The sequence below is a fragment of the Anolis sagrei genome, chromosome 2 (assembly GCF_037176765.1).
Source record: "Anolis sagrei isolate rAnoSag1 chromosome 2, rAnoSag1.mat, whole genome shotgun sequence".
NCBI classification, from domain to species: domain Eukaryota; kingdom Metazoa; phylum Chordata; class Lepidosauria; order Squamata; family Dactyloidae; genus Anolis; species Anolis sagrei.
Window position 1 is genome coordinate 147,646,753 of NC_090022.1, and position 15,782 is coordinate 147,662,534.

The window sequence follows — 15,782 nt, forward strand, 5'->3', positions numbered from 1 at the left end:
TATCAGAGAGTTTCCAAAAAATGTTCTGTTTTCTACCCCACATCCCGGGGAATACCCTTCACCCTAGGTGTTGTCAATACAGAGCTAGGGATTGTGTAGAATAAAGAAACTTCAATACCTTTAAATAGTATGATTTATTGCCATTACATTACCTGAAGGGAGTATTATTATTATTATTATTATTAGAGTCTTTGCAGTTTGATCTTTTTATGATGCAAGGATTTAAAGAGAGAGCTGCAAAGACTCTGGCACAAGCCAGTAAAGGTGGTCCCAATGGTGATCGACACACAGGGTACAGTGCCTAAAGACCTTGGCCTGCACTTAAACACAATTGGTGCTGACAAAATTACCATCTGTCAACTGCAAAAGGCCACCCTACTGGGATCTGCACATATTATTTGCCAATACATCACACAGTCCTAGACACTTGGGAAGTGTCCGATGTGTGATCCAATACAACAGCCAGCACAGTGACCTTGTTGTTGTTGTTATTTTATTTTTCACCTGCCTCTCAGTTGCTCAAGGCAGGTCACAGCATACAAATACTATAAAAATTCTACAAACACACATTAAAATTAATAAAGGATACAGATTAAAGCATTTCTGTAAAATAGATATTAATCGCACAAGATGGAGACCAAAACACATGACATGAGTTTAAAATTCGTACTTAAAGACTGGCTGAATAGGCTGCCGGAAGAGAGATGTTTTTACATGCTTTTAAAATTCCAACAACTGATCTAATTGTCGGAGCTCTATTGGCAGATTGTTCCACGGTCTTAGGGCAGCCGATGAAAAGGTCCTCTGACTGATGGTTGCCAATAATGTTCTGGCTGATTGGAGCAGACACTTCCCAGAGGACCTCAATGTGTGGGACGGATTGTATGGGAGAAGGTGATCTTTTAGGCAACCTGGAGCAAAGGTGCCTTCTATACCATGTTTTGTTGCATAAAAGTCGAGTTTTCCGCCATCTGCACTCTAGTCGTCGTCCTTTCCGTTTCATTTACCTGAGTGTCTCAGGGCAAGGCAGGGAGTTGGATGGATGGTCTCTTCCAACTCTATGATTCTGTGAAAATGTGGTCTTCAGAATGCTCCAAGGCCATTTTTGCATCCTGAACACGGGTTCAGTACATTCTGACTGCTGAAAAATAATTATCTAGGCTACTGCCTTTTTCTCTATTCCTAGACCTTTTCAGGAATTGTTGCTTTCTCTTCAAGTTGTAGAGTCTCCCAAAACTCCACTAAGTCCTCAAATTGAAAAACTGACAACTGAAGATTGAAACTAAAATAAGTGTCCTTTTTCTCCCGTCTCTTTATAAAATAGCGTTTTATGGCCTTATGCCACCTTCAGTGGGCCCTCAGTGCATTGGAATCCTCAACTGTGCATCGTGCTATGAAAACAGATGTTGAGGCCTAGTTTCTTTCTGCAGCACCATGGTTTTGTCTGCAAATGAGATTATGATCCCTACATGAAAACAACTTTGCGACTAGTAAGCCTTGCAAGACAAGAATCCTCTTCCATGTTATACTAGCTTTCTGGTTGTAGGAATTGTTTATTGTATACCTATCCCTTTTTCACACCGTTGGAAAATAGAATGCCTTCTTTGAACCATGAAGTGCTGCAGTCCCACCTCATTTTCTACTCCTTGGACCATCCTGATTAATGAAACATATTTAAGACGGACTGTGTTGGCCATTCAGCAAAATTCAACAAAATCCACAAAATAGTGATGCCTTTATTGGATCCTTTCTTAGTTTATCTAATAAAGATATAGCTGTTTTGTGGATTTTATATTTTCTTGCATTTCTTGATTTTCTCAGTTAACAAGAAATATTTGAGGGTTCCTCAGCTTTAAGTAGCTAAGCATGCTCGATTTAGGAGCTGGAATGTTAAAATGCACAACCAGTCTGTGTTTTTCACACTGCCCTCTTGTCTCATAAATGTTTAAGGATGCCTAGGAATGCACATTACAATGTGTTTTTCCCGCCTCTGTGCCAGAGAGTGCATTTAAGGTGGAGGAACGTAAGATTGACATGTTCTTGGTGCCAAGGGAGTTGGGGGAAAGGTAAGAGCCTGCTGTCTAAATCTCAGGCGAGCCCAACAGTAGTGTTTGCAGAAGGGCTTGTGTGTGAGTATACAGATAGAGTTTTGCCAAGAGATAAAACAGGACTATTTTTCCAAAAGTAAAAAAAGTGTGTAATTGTATTTGTATATTACTGCCAATTTAAATCATTTGCAAACTTTGGCATTCCTTGTTTGATTTCCAATATATATCCAATGTAATTGAATGCATACATGTGTGCACCTATCTAAATGCAGAGGGTAAAATATTTCGCTGTGCTCCTCTTTTTATTGATGGTGTGCAGTTGAGATGGCTTTCTGTGATTATTTATATATCTTCATTTTGCATCTTGTTCATGATCCAAGAGGACACATTTGGGATGTTCCTGATTGGCGCTCTTGATATGCTGCCTTTCGCTCTCTAGTTATATTTAATTGAACTCTCTTCTTCTCCCTGCTAGGTCAAATGCAGAAACCTTTTGAAGATGCCTCCTTTGCGCTGAGGACTGGCGAGATGAGCGGACCAGTATTCACAGATTCAGGGATCCATATCATCCTGCGTACAGAGTGAAAGTGCCTTGGTGCGAAGCGCTGGGAAAGGAAAGGGTGGCGGGGAAAAAGGGACAAGAGAACCTTTATCCCATCCCTTTGAACGCTCTCTGTCCCTGAACAAACTCCATATCTAGCATTTTAATTTTTATTCTGTATTAAAGAAAAACCTTGTTTCATATCTCAATTCCTTCTTTGGCGCCCTGATGTAATGTTTTCCCCACCCACCCCGTTCTATAGAGATGCATGGTTAGGCGAGGCTGAAAACAATAAAAAATGGAGAGACTAGTGTCTTTCTGGAGCACAGAGAGGAGGATGTTTTAAAGAAAAATAAATTCAGAGCTGCATGAGTTTGATGCTGATGAATCCTCCAGTTTAAAGGATGTATCTGTGCTTTCAGGATAATTCGTCAATGCTTTAGCTTCCCATCCAATATATAGTAGAGTTATTTATTGCAGGGTGCCACTGACTGTGGCAAAATTTAGCTCTTAGTGTTTTAGATTGAATCAGCATCTTCTCAACTAGCGTCAGTCCTTATTTAGGTTTAAAAGTACTATGTTCCCTTTTCGCCCCACCTTAAAATTCAGTGGTGTTCAGTTTTCTGATTGGCCAGTTACTGAAAAATTGTTCTTGGATACATATTATAACAAGAACAATTTTCTACAAGATAGCCTTCCTGCGAAGTAGCAACCTCATTTGTATAGTGTCCTACTGGTGTTCAGATGGATTCCAGTGGGCTTTCTTGTTTTGTTTCCATAGTGGAGGAATTTCCATGAATCTGAAGGGATGAGTGCCCTTTCTACTATATTGTTCTCTCACCCACCAGCCCACCAATAGAAGCAAATATGGAAGACCTGCCTGTTCAGAACTTCAATTTGGGCATTTTATCATTCCCTAGATTCTGGATTCAGACACTTGATTTTTAACTTGCATATGTGTTCTCTGCCAGAATCCCTTCACATTGACTTAAAACTTGAAGATGCCTTTTTTAGGACCAGGAAAGACATTACTCTTCTCATACAGCTCTCCCTCACTGCTCTTATAGTTTAAATCCTTGATAGATTGCATTAGGATAGACTGTATTTTAACCATTCCCATAATCGGTTCTTGCTGATGAAATGCCATCTTATGGGAAGGCTGGTAGTTGTAGGTTTCAATGGGTTTGTTTGGTATTCTTTTAGTATCTTATTCTTTTCCTTAAGTGGCAGGTCACATTCAGTTTGTGTTTTAAGAAAACACTGTAAAGTCAATTTTTCAGTTGTGGTGCATTGCTTTTTGTTTAGTAAAATAAGATACCTACAAATTTCCTTGCTTTTGGTCTGATTCAAGCAAGCTTTGTGTATATATTTGTATAGAGAGAGCGTTCCCTTTCTCTTATGCAAGAAAAATAAAATTAAAAGAACTCGCCAATTAAATATCACCAGTTTTGCCCTTGAGCTGTGTTTTTTTTTTTGGGGCAAGGCTTTTATTTTGCTCTTGCTCTTGTATTTGATTGTATGTATCTTTGTTCTTTTTTCATCATAAAGCAGAACTTAACATGTCCAAAAGAACTTGTCTGAAGTTATTAGAACAGTCCTTCCCAGTTTTGTGAGCTGCCATTCCATACACAGTTTGCCTGGTTGTGAGCTATGTGTGACTTGCTGGGTGCATGACAAATGGCTGATATTGCTGCCCACTGCACCTTCTCCCTTTACTTCCTCTGCTCCTTTTACAGCCTGCCGAGTGATGCCCAAATCAGACTTGCCAAGGCTGTTTGGTAAGTCACAACTTCTGGAGCGCAGCACTAATGGAAAAACATTGAACATGAGACACTAAGTGCTGTCTTGTGGAGTGGGTTTTGTATTGACAGAGATGGCATGTTTATTTCAAGTTTCAAAGGGCCATTTCACTGGAGGATGGAGGTTGGTGTTATTAGAGAAGAGAGATGGAAAGAAAGAGAATACAAATAATCAGGGACGTATCACATTCTCCAGTTTTAATCATAATTTCAACAATGCTGTAAATGGGTTGGTGGTGGGCTCTCATTTTTGCTTCGCACCAGATTACATTATCAGAAGTGCAGACATTAAAATTCAGAAAAATAATGCTAGTCCTTCCCATTCTGAAACTGGTGTTACAGGTTGAACATCCCTTATCAAGAATTTTGAAATCCAAAATATTCTACATTTGTTCACGTGGGTGGCTTAGTGATACCTTTGGTTTCTGGTAGGTCAATATATGCAAATTTTGCTTCATGACAAAATTATTTAGAATATTGTATATAAGATTACCTTCAGTTTATGTGTGTAAGATTCATATGAAACAAATGATTTGTGTATAGACTTGGTCCCATCTCCAAGAGATCTCATTATGTATATGCAAACATTCAAAATCCAAACTATGGGGCACATTTGGTCAAGTATTTTGGATACAAGATAGTCAAACTCTTAATTCATAAAATTTAACTTTCAAATTGATTTTTTAAAAAATCACCTTGTTGCCATATTTTCTGACTCTATGAGGATTCCAGTGCATGGAATGAAGGGTATTCCACAATACTCAAAACATCCAGCCACAACATGTATATTCACACTGTGCCACAATGTGAGTGGATATCTCTTGTAGTTTTTTTTTTAAAAAAAAATAATTTTTGTAATTGAAACAACTTTTAAAAAATTCCTAGAAATCAGTAGAAAAATAAATCTTTCTGAAACTTTGGAAGATTGATGCCTTACTTATATTGTCTTGTACAGAAATTCAAGGGAATATCTTTTGTATTTTTTAAATAGTTCTAAAAACAATTTCATTATAAACAGTGGATGACTGAAATGTTCTGAAACTTAGCAGGCATAAAGTCGTAAATGTTGCCTACAGGTGTGTCAAGTTTCATCTTGATAGACACAGAAATCACGGAGAAACGAGCCTCAATTTTTCCCATTGCCATTAGTGAAAGTAAGCTTTGGAGATTCAGATTACGAATAGAAACGAGACCCCTCCGAATCTTTACTAATTGAAGTGGGGGCCATCGGAATCTCCAAAACAAATTACTAATTGGATTTCAGCCATTCTGCACACCTCTAAGAAAGTCTGCCTGTTTGTGTGATGGCCTATTTTTCACATAATTTTAGTCAAGGAAAACAAAGCACACACCGCTATATAAAAGAAAACAACTATACAACTACAAAATGACTGCTACTACAAAATGACAAGTAAACAATTATTTAAAATAACAAACCAAGAAAACCCAGCACATTCAGAGAAACCAAAAAACAAATCGAGTTCATACTGCTTATTTGATGTTTGTTATCCCTTATTTGATGTTTGTTATCCCTTCTCCCCTTAAATGGGCGAAATTTGTGTTTCCTGAGAATTAAGACCACCATAGGAAGGAAAGAAGATCTGTTTGATGCATAAAGCATTATAAAGGGGGAAATTCACCTGTATGAATGGAAGATAGGATTTAGAGAGTCTTGAACAGTATTTGGACTGTAAATTGGAAGCAGAGAACAGACCTGTATTGTCTCCTGTCAGTCCTCTTCATCTTCATCATCAATTGTTTCTTGCTTTCACAGTTTCCCTGTTGTTACTGACTGGACTTTTACAGCATGAGTGATTCAGATTCTACCCAACAATCCAGGAATCACTAGTCCAACTGTTGCTGTTACTATTTACGTTGCTAAGTTACCGAATGCATTCTAGAAGTTACTCATTGGTCAATTCTTCTCCTTGTTTTAGAGGACCAACTAAAGCTATAGGAGTAGAAATCCTCAAAATAAAAAAATAAAACAAATCATGTGTGTGCTTTGCCTTAAGGCGTTGGTTCTCAACCTGTGGGTTCCCAGATGCTTCAACTCCCAGAAATCCTAACGTCTGATAAACTGGCTGGGATTTCTGGGAGTTGTAGGCCAAAACACCTGAGGATCCACAGACTAAGAACCACTGCCCTAAGGGAAAACAGTGATTTTGTTAGAGGTGAACTGTGTCAAAATGGCTCTCTGGCATGACACATATGAGAAACTGGCTACCCTTTGAGGTCTTGAATGTATTCAAATTCCAGGATGGTGTCTCTAGTGTCCATTTTTTTTTTGCCTCTGCTCACTATGGTGAGACAAACGAGAGAAAACCAAAACACCAACATATGTGGGAAGGTAGGTTGTCTCCATAGCAACATGTTTCTTTTTGTAAAAAAGATTCCTAATTTTTCCAGTTATACAATGGCAAAAAATCACCTGGAAGTAGTAGAGGAGTTTGCAGAGAAGAGAAAATAACCTGAAATGACCACAATGTACCAAAAACAAGATGAAAGGAAAATGGGATTGAATCTTCATCGAAAACAGGTAAGATTTTTAGGGAGGTGGATAATTTCTTGGAGTAGACTATGAGCATGATTGTTATTTTGGGGATGGACTTGCCTTTGGCTTGTAACTTCAGGAAAGCTCTGTGGCTAGGGTTATTCAATGCATATTTGTCTGAGGAAAGGAGACCTAGTCTTACAGTACAGCTCCCATTGAATTTTCATCGAAATAGCCAAATATATTTTAATGTATTTTTTATTCAACAAAGAAACAGGTCAACAAGCCTACAAACAACCAAATATACAAAACATTCGAGAAAATGCCCCACCTGCTAAAACAAAACCAACCAAATGCTATATTCTTAATATAAAAAAGCAGCTACAGCTAATACAATGTAGTCTACAATAAGCATCTCCACTGCAACTATGACAGCCCCCACCACTAAACATACCACACACAACAACAACAGTGCCTACTCCATGAACCTCACACTCTGCCCGTTGGTCTTAACTTCATTTTATACACCATAAGATATCACTAATCATACTTGTAGACTATTAGTATTACTCTTCTACTTCAAAAAAAGAATCATAAAAGTTTGTCCCCATCTTTGGTGTAAAAAAGTAATAAGTACCGTTCTTTCTTCAAGTTGCTCATGGTTTTCTTCTTGATCAATTTCGCCAGTCTTCGTAAACCAATCTTGCGTCTGAGTCACTGGGGTTTCCATCTCTGGGCATAGATCATACTTGCTGTTGTAATCATGTCTAATATCAAGTTGGTAATTAATAATAATAATAATTCTTACCCGCCTCTCCTCACGAGTTGAGGTGGGTAACAACATTGCTAAAACACATAATCAAAACCCAATAATTTACGAACACATTGTATAAAAAACATATTTCCATAAAATACATATTAAAATACACAAAAGTCAGACATGGAGTGGACGTTTAAAATCTGTCATTAAAACTGGGTAGACCTGCTGGAAGAGATAGGTCTTCACTTGGGTCTTAAATTTTAACAGCTGATCTGTTGGAGCTCTACAAGAAGGTCATTCCACAGTTGTGGGGTGGCCGATGAAAAGGTCATCTGGGTGGTGGTTACCAGGCGGGTTCTGGCAGACTGGAGCAGATGCCTCTCAAAGGACCTCAGTGTTTGGGGCAGATTGAACGGGAGAAGACGATCCTTTAGGTCACCTGGACCCAAAGCATGTAGAGCTTTAAAGGTCATTATGAACGCCTTATACTTTGCCCAGAAACTAATTGGCAGCCAGTGGAGTGACTTTAGATAGGTGTAATATGCTAACTCCTAGATGTTCCTCTAACCAGTCTGGCTGCCGTATTTTGAATCAACTGGAGTTTCCAAACTTGGTACAAAGATAGGCCAGTGTAAAGCACAATGTAGTCCAAACTTGAGGTTACCAGTGCATGCACTACCATCTTCAGATCATCCAAATCTAAGAAGGGGCACAGCTTCTTAGCCAAAGCTGATAGTAGCATTCCTGACTGTTGCATCTACCTGGGCTGACATTTGGAAAAATGGATCTAGGTGCACTCCCAAGCTGCGAACAGAGATTTTTGGGGGAGTGAAACCCCATCCATAAGCTTCATGTGGAGAGCACCATAATGATATCTTTCAATATCATCTATTCTTATATGTATTCCACATTTGTAACAGTGATCTCTTTGTGAAGTGGTGATTAAAGTTTGAATCAGTTTTTATTTTGTTATACCAAAGGTAAATGTAAAGGTTTCCCCTGACAATAAGTATAGTCATGTCCGACTCTGGGGTGGTGGTGCTCATCTTCATTTCTAATCCGAAGAGCCGGCATTGTCCGTAGACACCTCCAAGGGCATGTGAATGGCATGACTGTATGGAGTGCCATTACCTTCTCACAGAAGCGATACCTATTGATCTCACATTTGCATGTTTTCGAACTGCTAGGTTGGCAGATGCTGGATGTAACAGCAGGAGCTCACCCTGCTCTCCAGATTCCAACTGCCAACCTTTCAGTCAGCAAGTTCAGCAGCACAGCAGTTTAACCTGCTGCGCCAACAGGGGGCTTTATACCAAAAGTAGGCATTAAACCCAGATTTCAGACTGTCTCCTAATTGTAGTAGTCTTTTCTTACTCAAAGTTAACTAGTCTTTCAGCCATGAGAAACACCAGCGCAATAGACTTTCAGATTAGGCAGACCCATTTCTCCTCTTTTCTTGACATCTTGTAATATTTTAACTCTAACCCTAGATCTCTTTCCTTACCAAATAAAAGTTGAGAAGTCGTTTTGCCATTGTTTACATGGGATGTTATTTGTTATCATCAGTAAAGTTTGAAACAAAAACATCTTAGCTAGAACATTCATCTTGATAGCTAAGATTCTACTCATAAGTGACAGATGTAAATCCTTCCACCTAGGCAAATCTTTTTAAAAATGTCTTTCCATATTTTATCATAATTGTCCTTAAATAAATTTGAATTTTTAGTAGAGATGTTAACTCCCAGGTATTTTGACTTCTTGCACAACTTGGAAATCTAATTTCACACACAGCTTTAGTCATGTTCTTAGTCAGCATTGTTTTCTCCTCTTTAATTTTAAATCCATATTATTTCTGTATCTCCTGCTGGAGGGTGCTTCTACATTGTAAGCTGAATGCAGTTTGATACCACTTTAGCTGCAATGGCTCAATGCTATGGAATCATGGGAGTTGTAGTTTTACCAGATCTTTAGCTTTTTCTGCCAAAGAATGGTGATGCCTTCTTTGCCATCCCAGTATTCCATAGCACTGAGCCATTGCAGTCAAAGTGCTGTCGAACTGCATTAATGCTATAGTGTATGCATCCACAATACGCTCATGACAGTAGCAGGGTGATTGGCCCTAATTTTAGATGTCTGGCCATCATGCAACCATGTATCTGTTCTTTCTCAATTTGCTGCAAAATATTCTGTATAATGGAGCAGTCGGGAGGTTACTAGGAAACCGGAATCGAGACTTCCATTGTGATGCCACCATTCAATATCCATTAGTAGACATTTTCCTGCAGGACCATTTCAGCCTTTCCCATGAGAGGAAACCATCACATTTCTTAGGCCATTATTCTTAGGAGACTTTCATCAAAGGGGAAGCAGCACTTTGCTGTCAGATCCTCATTGAATAAGGCTAGAAGATGTCTGGCTGCCACCTGGGAGTTATTACATGGCTGGGGATTCTGTCCACAGAATTAAGACAGATTGCCATTTGGGCTTTCATCTGCCTTTTTTATGATGTGCCAAGGCCTTTCTTCTGGGAAAGTGGCATTTTCATTGGAGCTGAACATTTAGATGAAGTGAAAGTACTGGTCATTTCCTAATAGCTCTATGTTTAGGTGAAGTAATAGGACTAGACGTTGGCCTTAAATCAAGGGGGAGGGGGGCATAGGTAGGGTGAACAAATCTATTTTCCTTCCAGTTTCCCACTTTTGCAGCCCCAAAATTAATTATGACTTGTTTCCTTGTCAGTTTGCAATTTTGTAAAAGAAATATGCTCAAATATTCATATGGACTTTTGAGCACATTTCTCCTCATCTTGTCTGCTGTTTTCCTTTTTTTTTCTTTAGCTGAACACAAACATTTCTTGCAGCCAATTTCTCTTAATATAATACATTTTAGTTTGTGCTTTTCAGTCACTGCACACCTTTTTGTGTTGCCTCTCCCCTAATTTATTGCTTTTTATATGCGTCCCTTAAATTAACAAAAACAAACAAACTAAAAACCCAGGCAGTGTAGATATGAAATTCTTCTGCTTTCTGTATCTGTACTTTGGTGGTTGAACATATGTTTTGTGTATTGGAGGCCACTGATACATTTCCAAGTACAACCTTTGCTAACTGGACCTTCTCCAGATGTTTTGGGTTACAATGTCAGCACTCCTGGCTATTGACCATGCTGGCTGGACCAGATGTGAGTTGAAGTTCATAATTTCTGGAAGACATCAGGTTGGAAAAGGCTTTCCTGGCATAAAGAGTCTGGGTGACTAAGGGTTCTTCTACACCAGGGCTTCTCAACCTGGGGTCCCCAGATGTTTTTGGCCTATAACTTCCAGAAATCCCAGCCAGTTTACCAGCTGTTAGGATTTCTGGGAATTGTGGGCCAAAAACATCTGGGGACCCCAGGTTGAGAAGCACTGTTCTACACTATAGAATTAATGCACTTTGACAGCACTTTAACTGTGTGGCTCAGTGTTACAGAATACTGAGAGCTGTGGTTTTACAAAGTTTTAGCCTCTTCTAGAGTGCTGGTGTCTCATGAAACTACAGATCCCAGGATTCAATATCACTGAGCGATGGCAAGTAAAGTGATGTCAAACTGTATTAATTCTACAATGTACATGTATGATAGCAGCAGATGATTTGGGACGTATTGACTTAAGAGTTGGTGTGAAGAATTTCTTCCAGTCCTGAACCACTAATACTATCAGCCCTAACTGGAGTAACCAATGGTGAGAGACTGTTGGAGTTTTTGTCCAAAAGCACCTGGAAGACCATGTGTTCTCAATTCCAGATAAGGTAGATAAAAAGGTCAGCTCCATCAAAAGTGATAATTTAGTTTGTCTCTCTCAATAATCATGATTTCAAGCCTCCAGAAGAGCCTCTGTATGATTTGCTTCGGGGCTTTTTCATTCACGCTACACATTTTTGGCTGTCAAATGCTACTAAAATGTCATAGCTACATGTTAACAAATCAAAGGTTGTTATTTAGTCATGTACTTTGAATTCAGGAGCTCCTGGTGGTGCAGTGGGTTAAAGCGCTGAGCTGCTGAGCTTGTTGACCAAAAGGTTGCAGGTTCGAATCCGGGGAGCGGCGTAAGCTTCCGCTGTCAGCCCCAGCTTCAGCCAACCTAGCAGCTCAAAAACATGCAAATATGAGTAGATCAATAGGTACCGCTCCGGCGGGAAGATAACAGTGCTTCATATAGTCATGCCGGCCACATGATCTTGAAGGTGTCTACGGACAATGCCAACTCTTCAGCTTAAAAATGGAGATGAGCACCACACCCCAGAGTCGGACACGACTGGACTACATGTCAGGGGAAAACCTTTACCTTTCCTACTTTGAATTCTCTGCTGCAGAGCTCCAATTCACTCCCCTGAACTGCATCATGAGGGCACCTTAGATAATTCTAAAGAACTAAATGAACTGCAAAGTCCAGGAGTTCACAGAATGGAGCCTCAGTAGTTGAAATAATGTCAAAATGCTCTAATTGTGTTGTGTTAAATGTGATTTCCAATTGTAGCAAAATCAGAAATGTTCATAGCATAGAAAATTATTGTTATTCTCTCTTGGGTTGGGTGGCTTTCCAGATACCATTGAACTCTTAATTCCTACAAGCCCTAACCAGTATGACCAGTGACCAAGGATGTTGGCAGCTATAATTCAACAACATCTGTAGGACCAGAAATTTCCCATTCCTTTGCTGTTATCAGTAATTGTGGAGCTGTTGGGAGATCAGGAGCAAAGACTAGGATAAGCTGATAGCCTTGGTAGACAGAAACTTCCTACTGGAAAGAAAGATACAGTGGAGGCATGCTTAGACTTCTATGCCAGGCAGCTTCCTCTGGAGATTAAAGGCATAGGTTCTTAAGGGTTTCATGAGGACTCGTATATCTTTAGAACCACACAAGCGACTCTCAGGTTATCTATATGAAATCTCTCTCTGCAATCTGTTTGTCTGCTTGGCTACAAGAAACAAATTGGACTAGTTTTCTGGGGGAGAAATGATAATAAAAATGTAGCTGCTTCAAATAATGTCCCCCAAAAGGCCGTTTTTTACTAGCAGAAATAATAGTTGTAGGGAAGTGAAACAATTTCATATGGTTTCCTCTACAGCAGTGGTGCTCAACCTGTGGGCCCCCAGGTGTTTTGGCCTACAACTCCCAGAAATCCAGTTTACCTGCTGTTAGGATTTCTGGGAGTTGAAACATCTGGGGACCCACGGGTTGAGAACCACACATAGGCTTAAGACAGGACTGCCCAAATTATGTGCCCTAAGAGGACTTTTAATATGCCTTAAAGATTTCTGTGTAGTCCACTTATGCCATCACTGCATTGTCAGTTGCTCCTGCCTTGCCATCTTTGTCTCAGCAAGAAGTGGAACAAGCCAACCGGGCTCTCTCACTGCATTGGATATTGTTTCATCTGTCTCCCATGGCGTAATGATTGGATTTCCAGGTTGAAAATAGAGTGGGCTCTGGTACCTTTAATGGTTGTGTAGAAAAGGGAATCTTAACAAGTGTTGCTTGTCATGCAGCCAAGTGTTGCTTGTCATGCAGCCAAGTGTTGCTTGTCATGCAGTTGAAATTCCCCCTTCTACACAACCATTGATCACAGAGGAACTCTCTCCAATTTTCAACATGGTGACCTATCCAAAGATGCAGCAAGTGAACCAACTCTCAAATGAGATTGCCTGACTTGTATCATTGCATGGATTGCATGAACTATGCCAAGGACCACTAGTGATGTAGACATAAGGACAGTGAATAGTCTCAAAAGCAGGAATGGTTACTGGTCTCCATGACAGCGGCATGGTGTATTTTGTTCCCAGGTTTTAAGCTGAATGTTAAAGGAACTGTACAAGATTGTTGCTGTGTGTCCTTGAAGTAATTTCCAATATATGGTAACCCTCAGGTGAATCTGTCATAGGGTTTTCTGAGGCTAAGCATGACTGACTTGCCCAAAGTCACCTACTGGGTTTTCATGACGGAATGGAGATTTGAACCATGTTCTCTGAAATTGTAGTTCAACACACACAATAACTACACCATGCTGTTTCCCTCTGCACAAGGTACTGAACCTATTTGGGCAGCCAGGGTTCAGAATGTTAGATATACCCCTTCAAATATGGACTAAATGTGAAGTGGGGATCCAGTCCCACTGGGATGAGCACAATCGGCCTCTGTTGCTTCCAAGTGACTAAGCCTTACTCTAGTTTGTTTGCTTTTAAGAATGGAAAGAAAACATTTGGTTGTTGTTAATGTGCCTTCAAGTTGACTCTAAACTGGTGAGTTTGGAGTTTTCTTAGCAAGATATTTTTTGGAACCCTAACCCTGACCCTAACCCTGGAGAAGGTTGAGAGGGAACACAATATCCATTTTTTAGTACTTGAAAGAGGAGAGTGCAAGCTTGTTTTCTGCTGCAGATTAGGACACAGAAAAATGGATTCAAGGTACAGGAAAAGAGATTCCATCTAAACATTTGAAAAAACTTCCTGATAAGAGCTGTTCGGAAATAGAATATGTTGCCTTGTAGTGTGCTGAACCCTGGGCCCCCTGGTGGCACAGCGGGTTAAACTGCTGAGCTGCTGAACTTGCTGATCGAAAGGTCAGCTGTTCAAATGGAGTGGGGTGAGCTCCTGCTGCAAGCCCTAGCTTCTGCCAACCTAGCAGTTTGAAAACATGCAAATGTGAGTAGATCAATAGATACCGCTTCTGCGGGAAGGTAACAGCATTCCATGCAGTCGTGCCGGTTACATGATCTTGGAGGCATCTACGGACAACGTCTGCTCTTCAGCTTAGAAATAGAGATGAGCACCACCACCCCAGAGTCGGACATGACTAGACTTACTGTCAAGGGGAAACCTTTACCTTACCTAGTGTACAGAAGTCTCCTTCTATGGAGGCTTTGAAATAAAAGCTGGATGGCTATGTCTTGGGAGTATGTTCCTTCATGGCAAGGAGTAGGACTGGATGGCCCTTGTATTCTCTTCCAGTTTTATGATTCTATGAGAGTGGTTGAGAGTGTAACTTTTCACCAAAGTCACCCAGTAGGCTTCCATGGCTGAGCAGTCATTTGAGCCCTGGTCTCCCACAGACTTAGCTAAACACTTAAGCCACTACACCATACTGTCTCTCAAACAGATCTCCACATTTGGAAGGAGGTGCATTTTTGATACCCTTTGTACTGTGTATCAACAAAAGAGAAGAATGTGTACATTGAGGAGTGGGAAACATTAACAGAGGAAAAAGAGGAGGCACTCATTCCCTCCTGTTGCTCTTTTAATTAACATATTGAAGAACAACTCTCCAGATGATATTGTCCTCCAACTCTTATCTGGTATGATGGGAATTACAACACAGTAACTTCATTCTGGAAATCCAGCATGGCATAGTTACTTGACCATTGGACAGTAATTCTGGAGATTAGGGTTCAAATTCCCGCTCAGCCATGAAATCCACCAGATGACCTTGAACAAGTCACACACTCTCAGCCCAAGAAAAAGAAATCTTTTCTGAGCAAATGCTGCCAAGAAAATTGGATGATAAGTTCACCTTAAGGTCGCCATAGATCGGAAAGAATTCGAATGTGCACAACAACAACAAAAACAAGAATTCCCCAACCAAATTCTAAGAGCTGGTGTCTTTTTGGAGGACAATATCCCCTCTCTCACTTTGCTGAAAGAGAAAACAATAGTGGCCAGAACAAGATCTTCAGGAACCATCGATTTTCAGTATACACCCTCTATTCACAGCCATTCAAGGAATGGAGGAACTTGCTCTTTCACCAGGTTTTATTGTGACTCGTTTTAACTGGCAGGAAAGGAGAAGGAAGAGGGACGAAACCTGTAGCTTTCAACATTTTAAAAGGATGGGAGGAAAGAAGCTATGTTAGATGAACCAATTCATGCTTCCAACCTACAAAGGCTCCCCCCGATTTTGTGGACAGAGTATATAATTGGACAGATCTACCCTCAAACAACCCCAAAAAGTAATCCTTTGGTCCATATGATAAAAGACCATTATTCCTTCACTTTTCATCCAGGGGAAAAGACTGTGCCTGCTATCAGAGGGCAGGGAAATGCTGGCCTAAGGAAATCTTTCCGTTTCTTCCCACACAAGCTTTTGGGAGAGCAACAAGAATAACCTAT

At 40.1% G+C, this 15,782-nt stretch overlaps 1 protein-coding gene across 2 annotated transcripts in view; it reads left to right on the plus strand.

The window, feature by feature from the left end:
* Window positions 1-4,031, plus strand: part of PIN1 (peptidylprolyl cis/trans isomerase, NIMA-interacting 1) — a 39,555-nt gene extending 35,524 nt beyond the window's left edge. For both annotated transcript variants that reach the window (XM_060763839.2, XM_067463949.1), the window contains exon 4: window positions 2,524-4,031. In XM_060763839.2, the coding sequence (XP_060619822.1) occupies window positions 2,524-2,633 (110 nt within the window). In that variant the 3' untranslated portion in view covers window positions 2,634-4,031. The remainder of the gene's footprint in view (window positions 1-2,523) is intronic.
* Window positions 4,032-15,782: the final 11,751 nt, after the last annotated feature.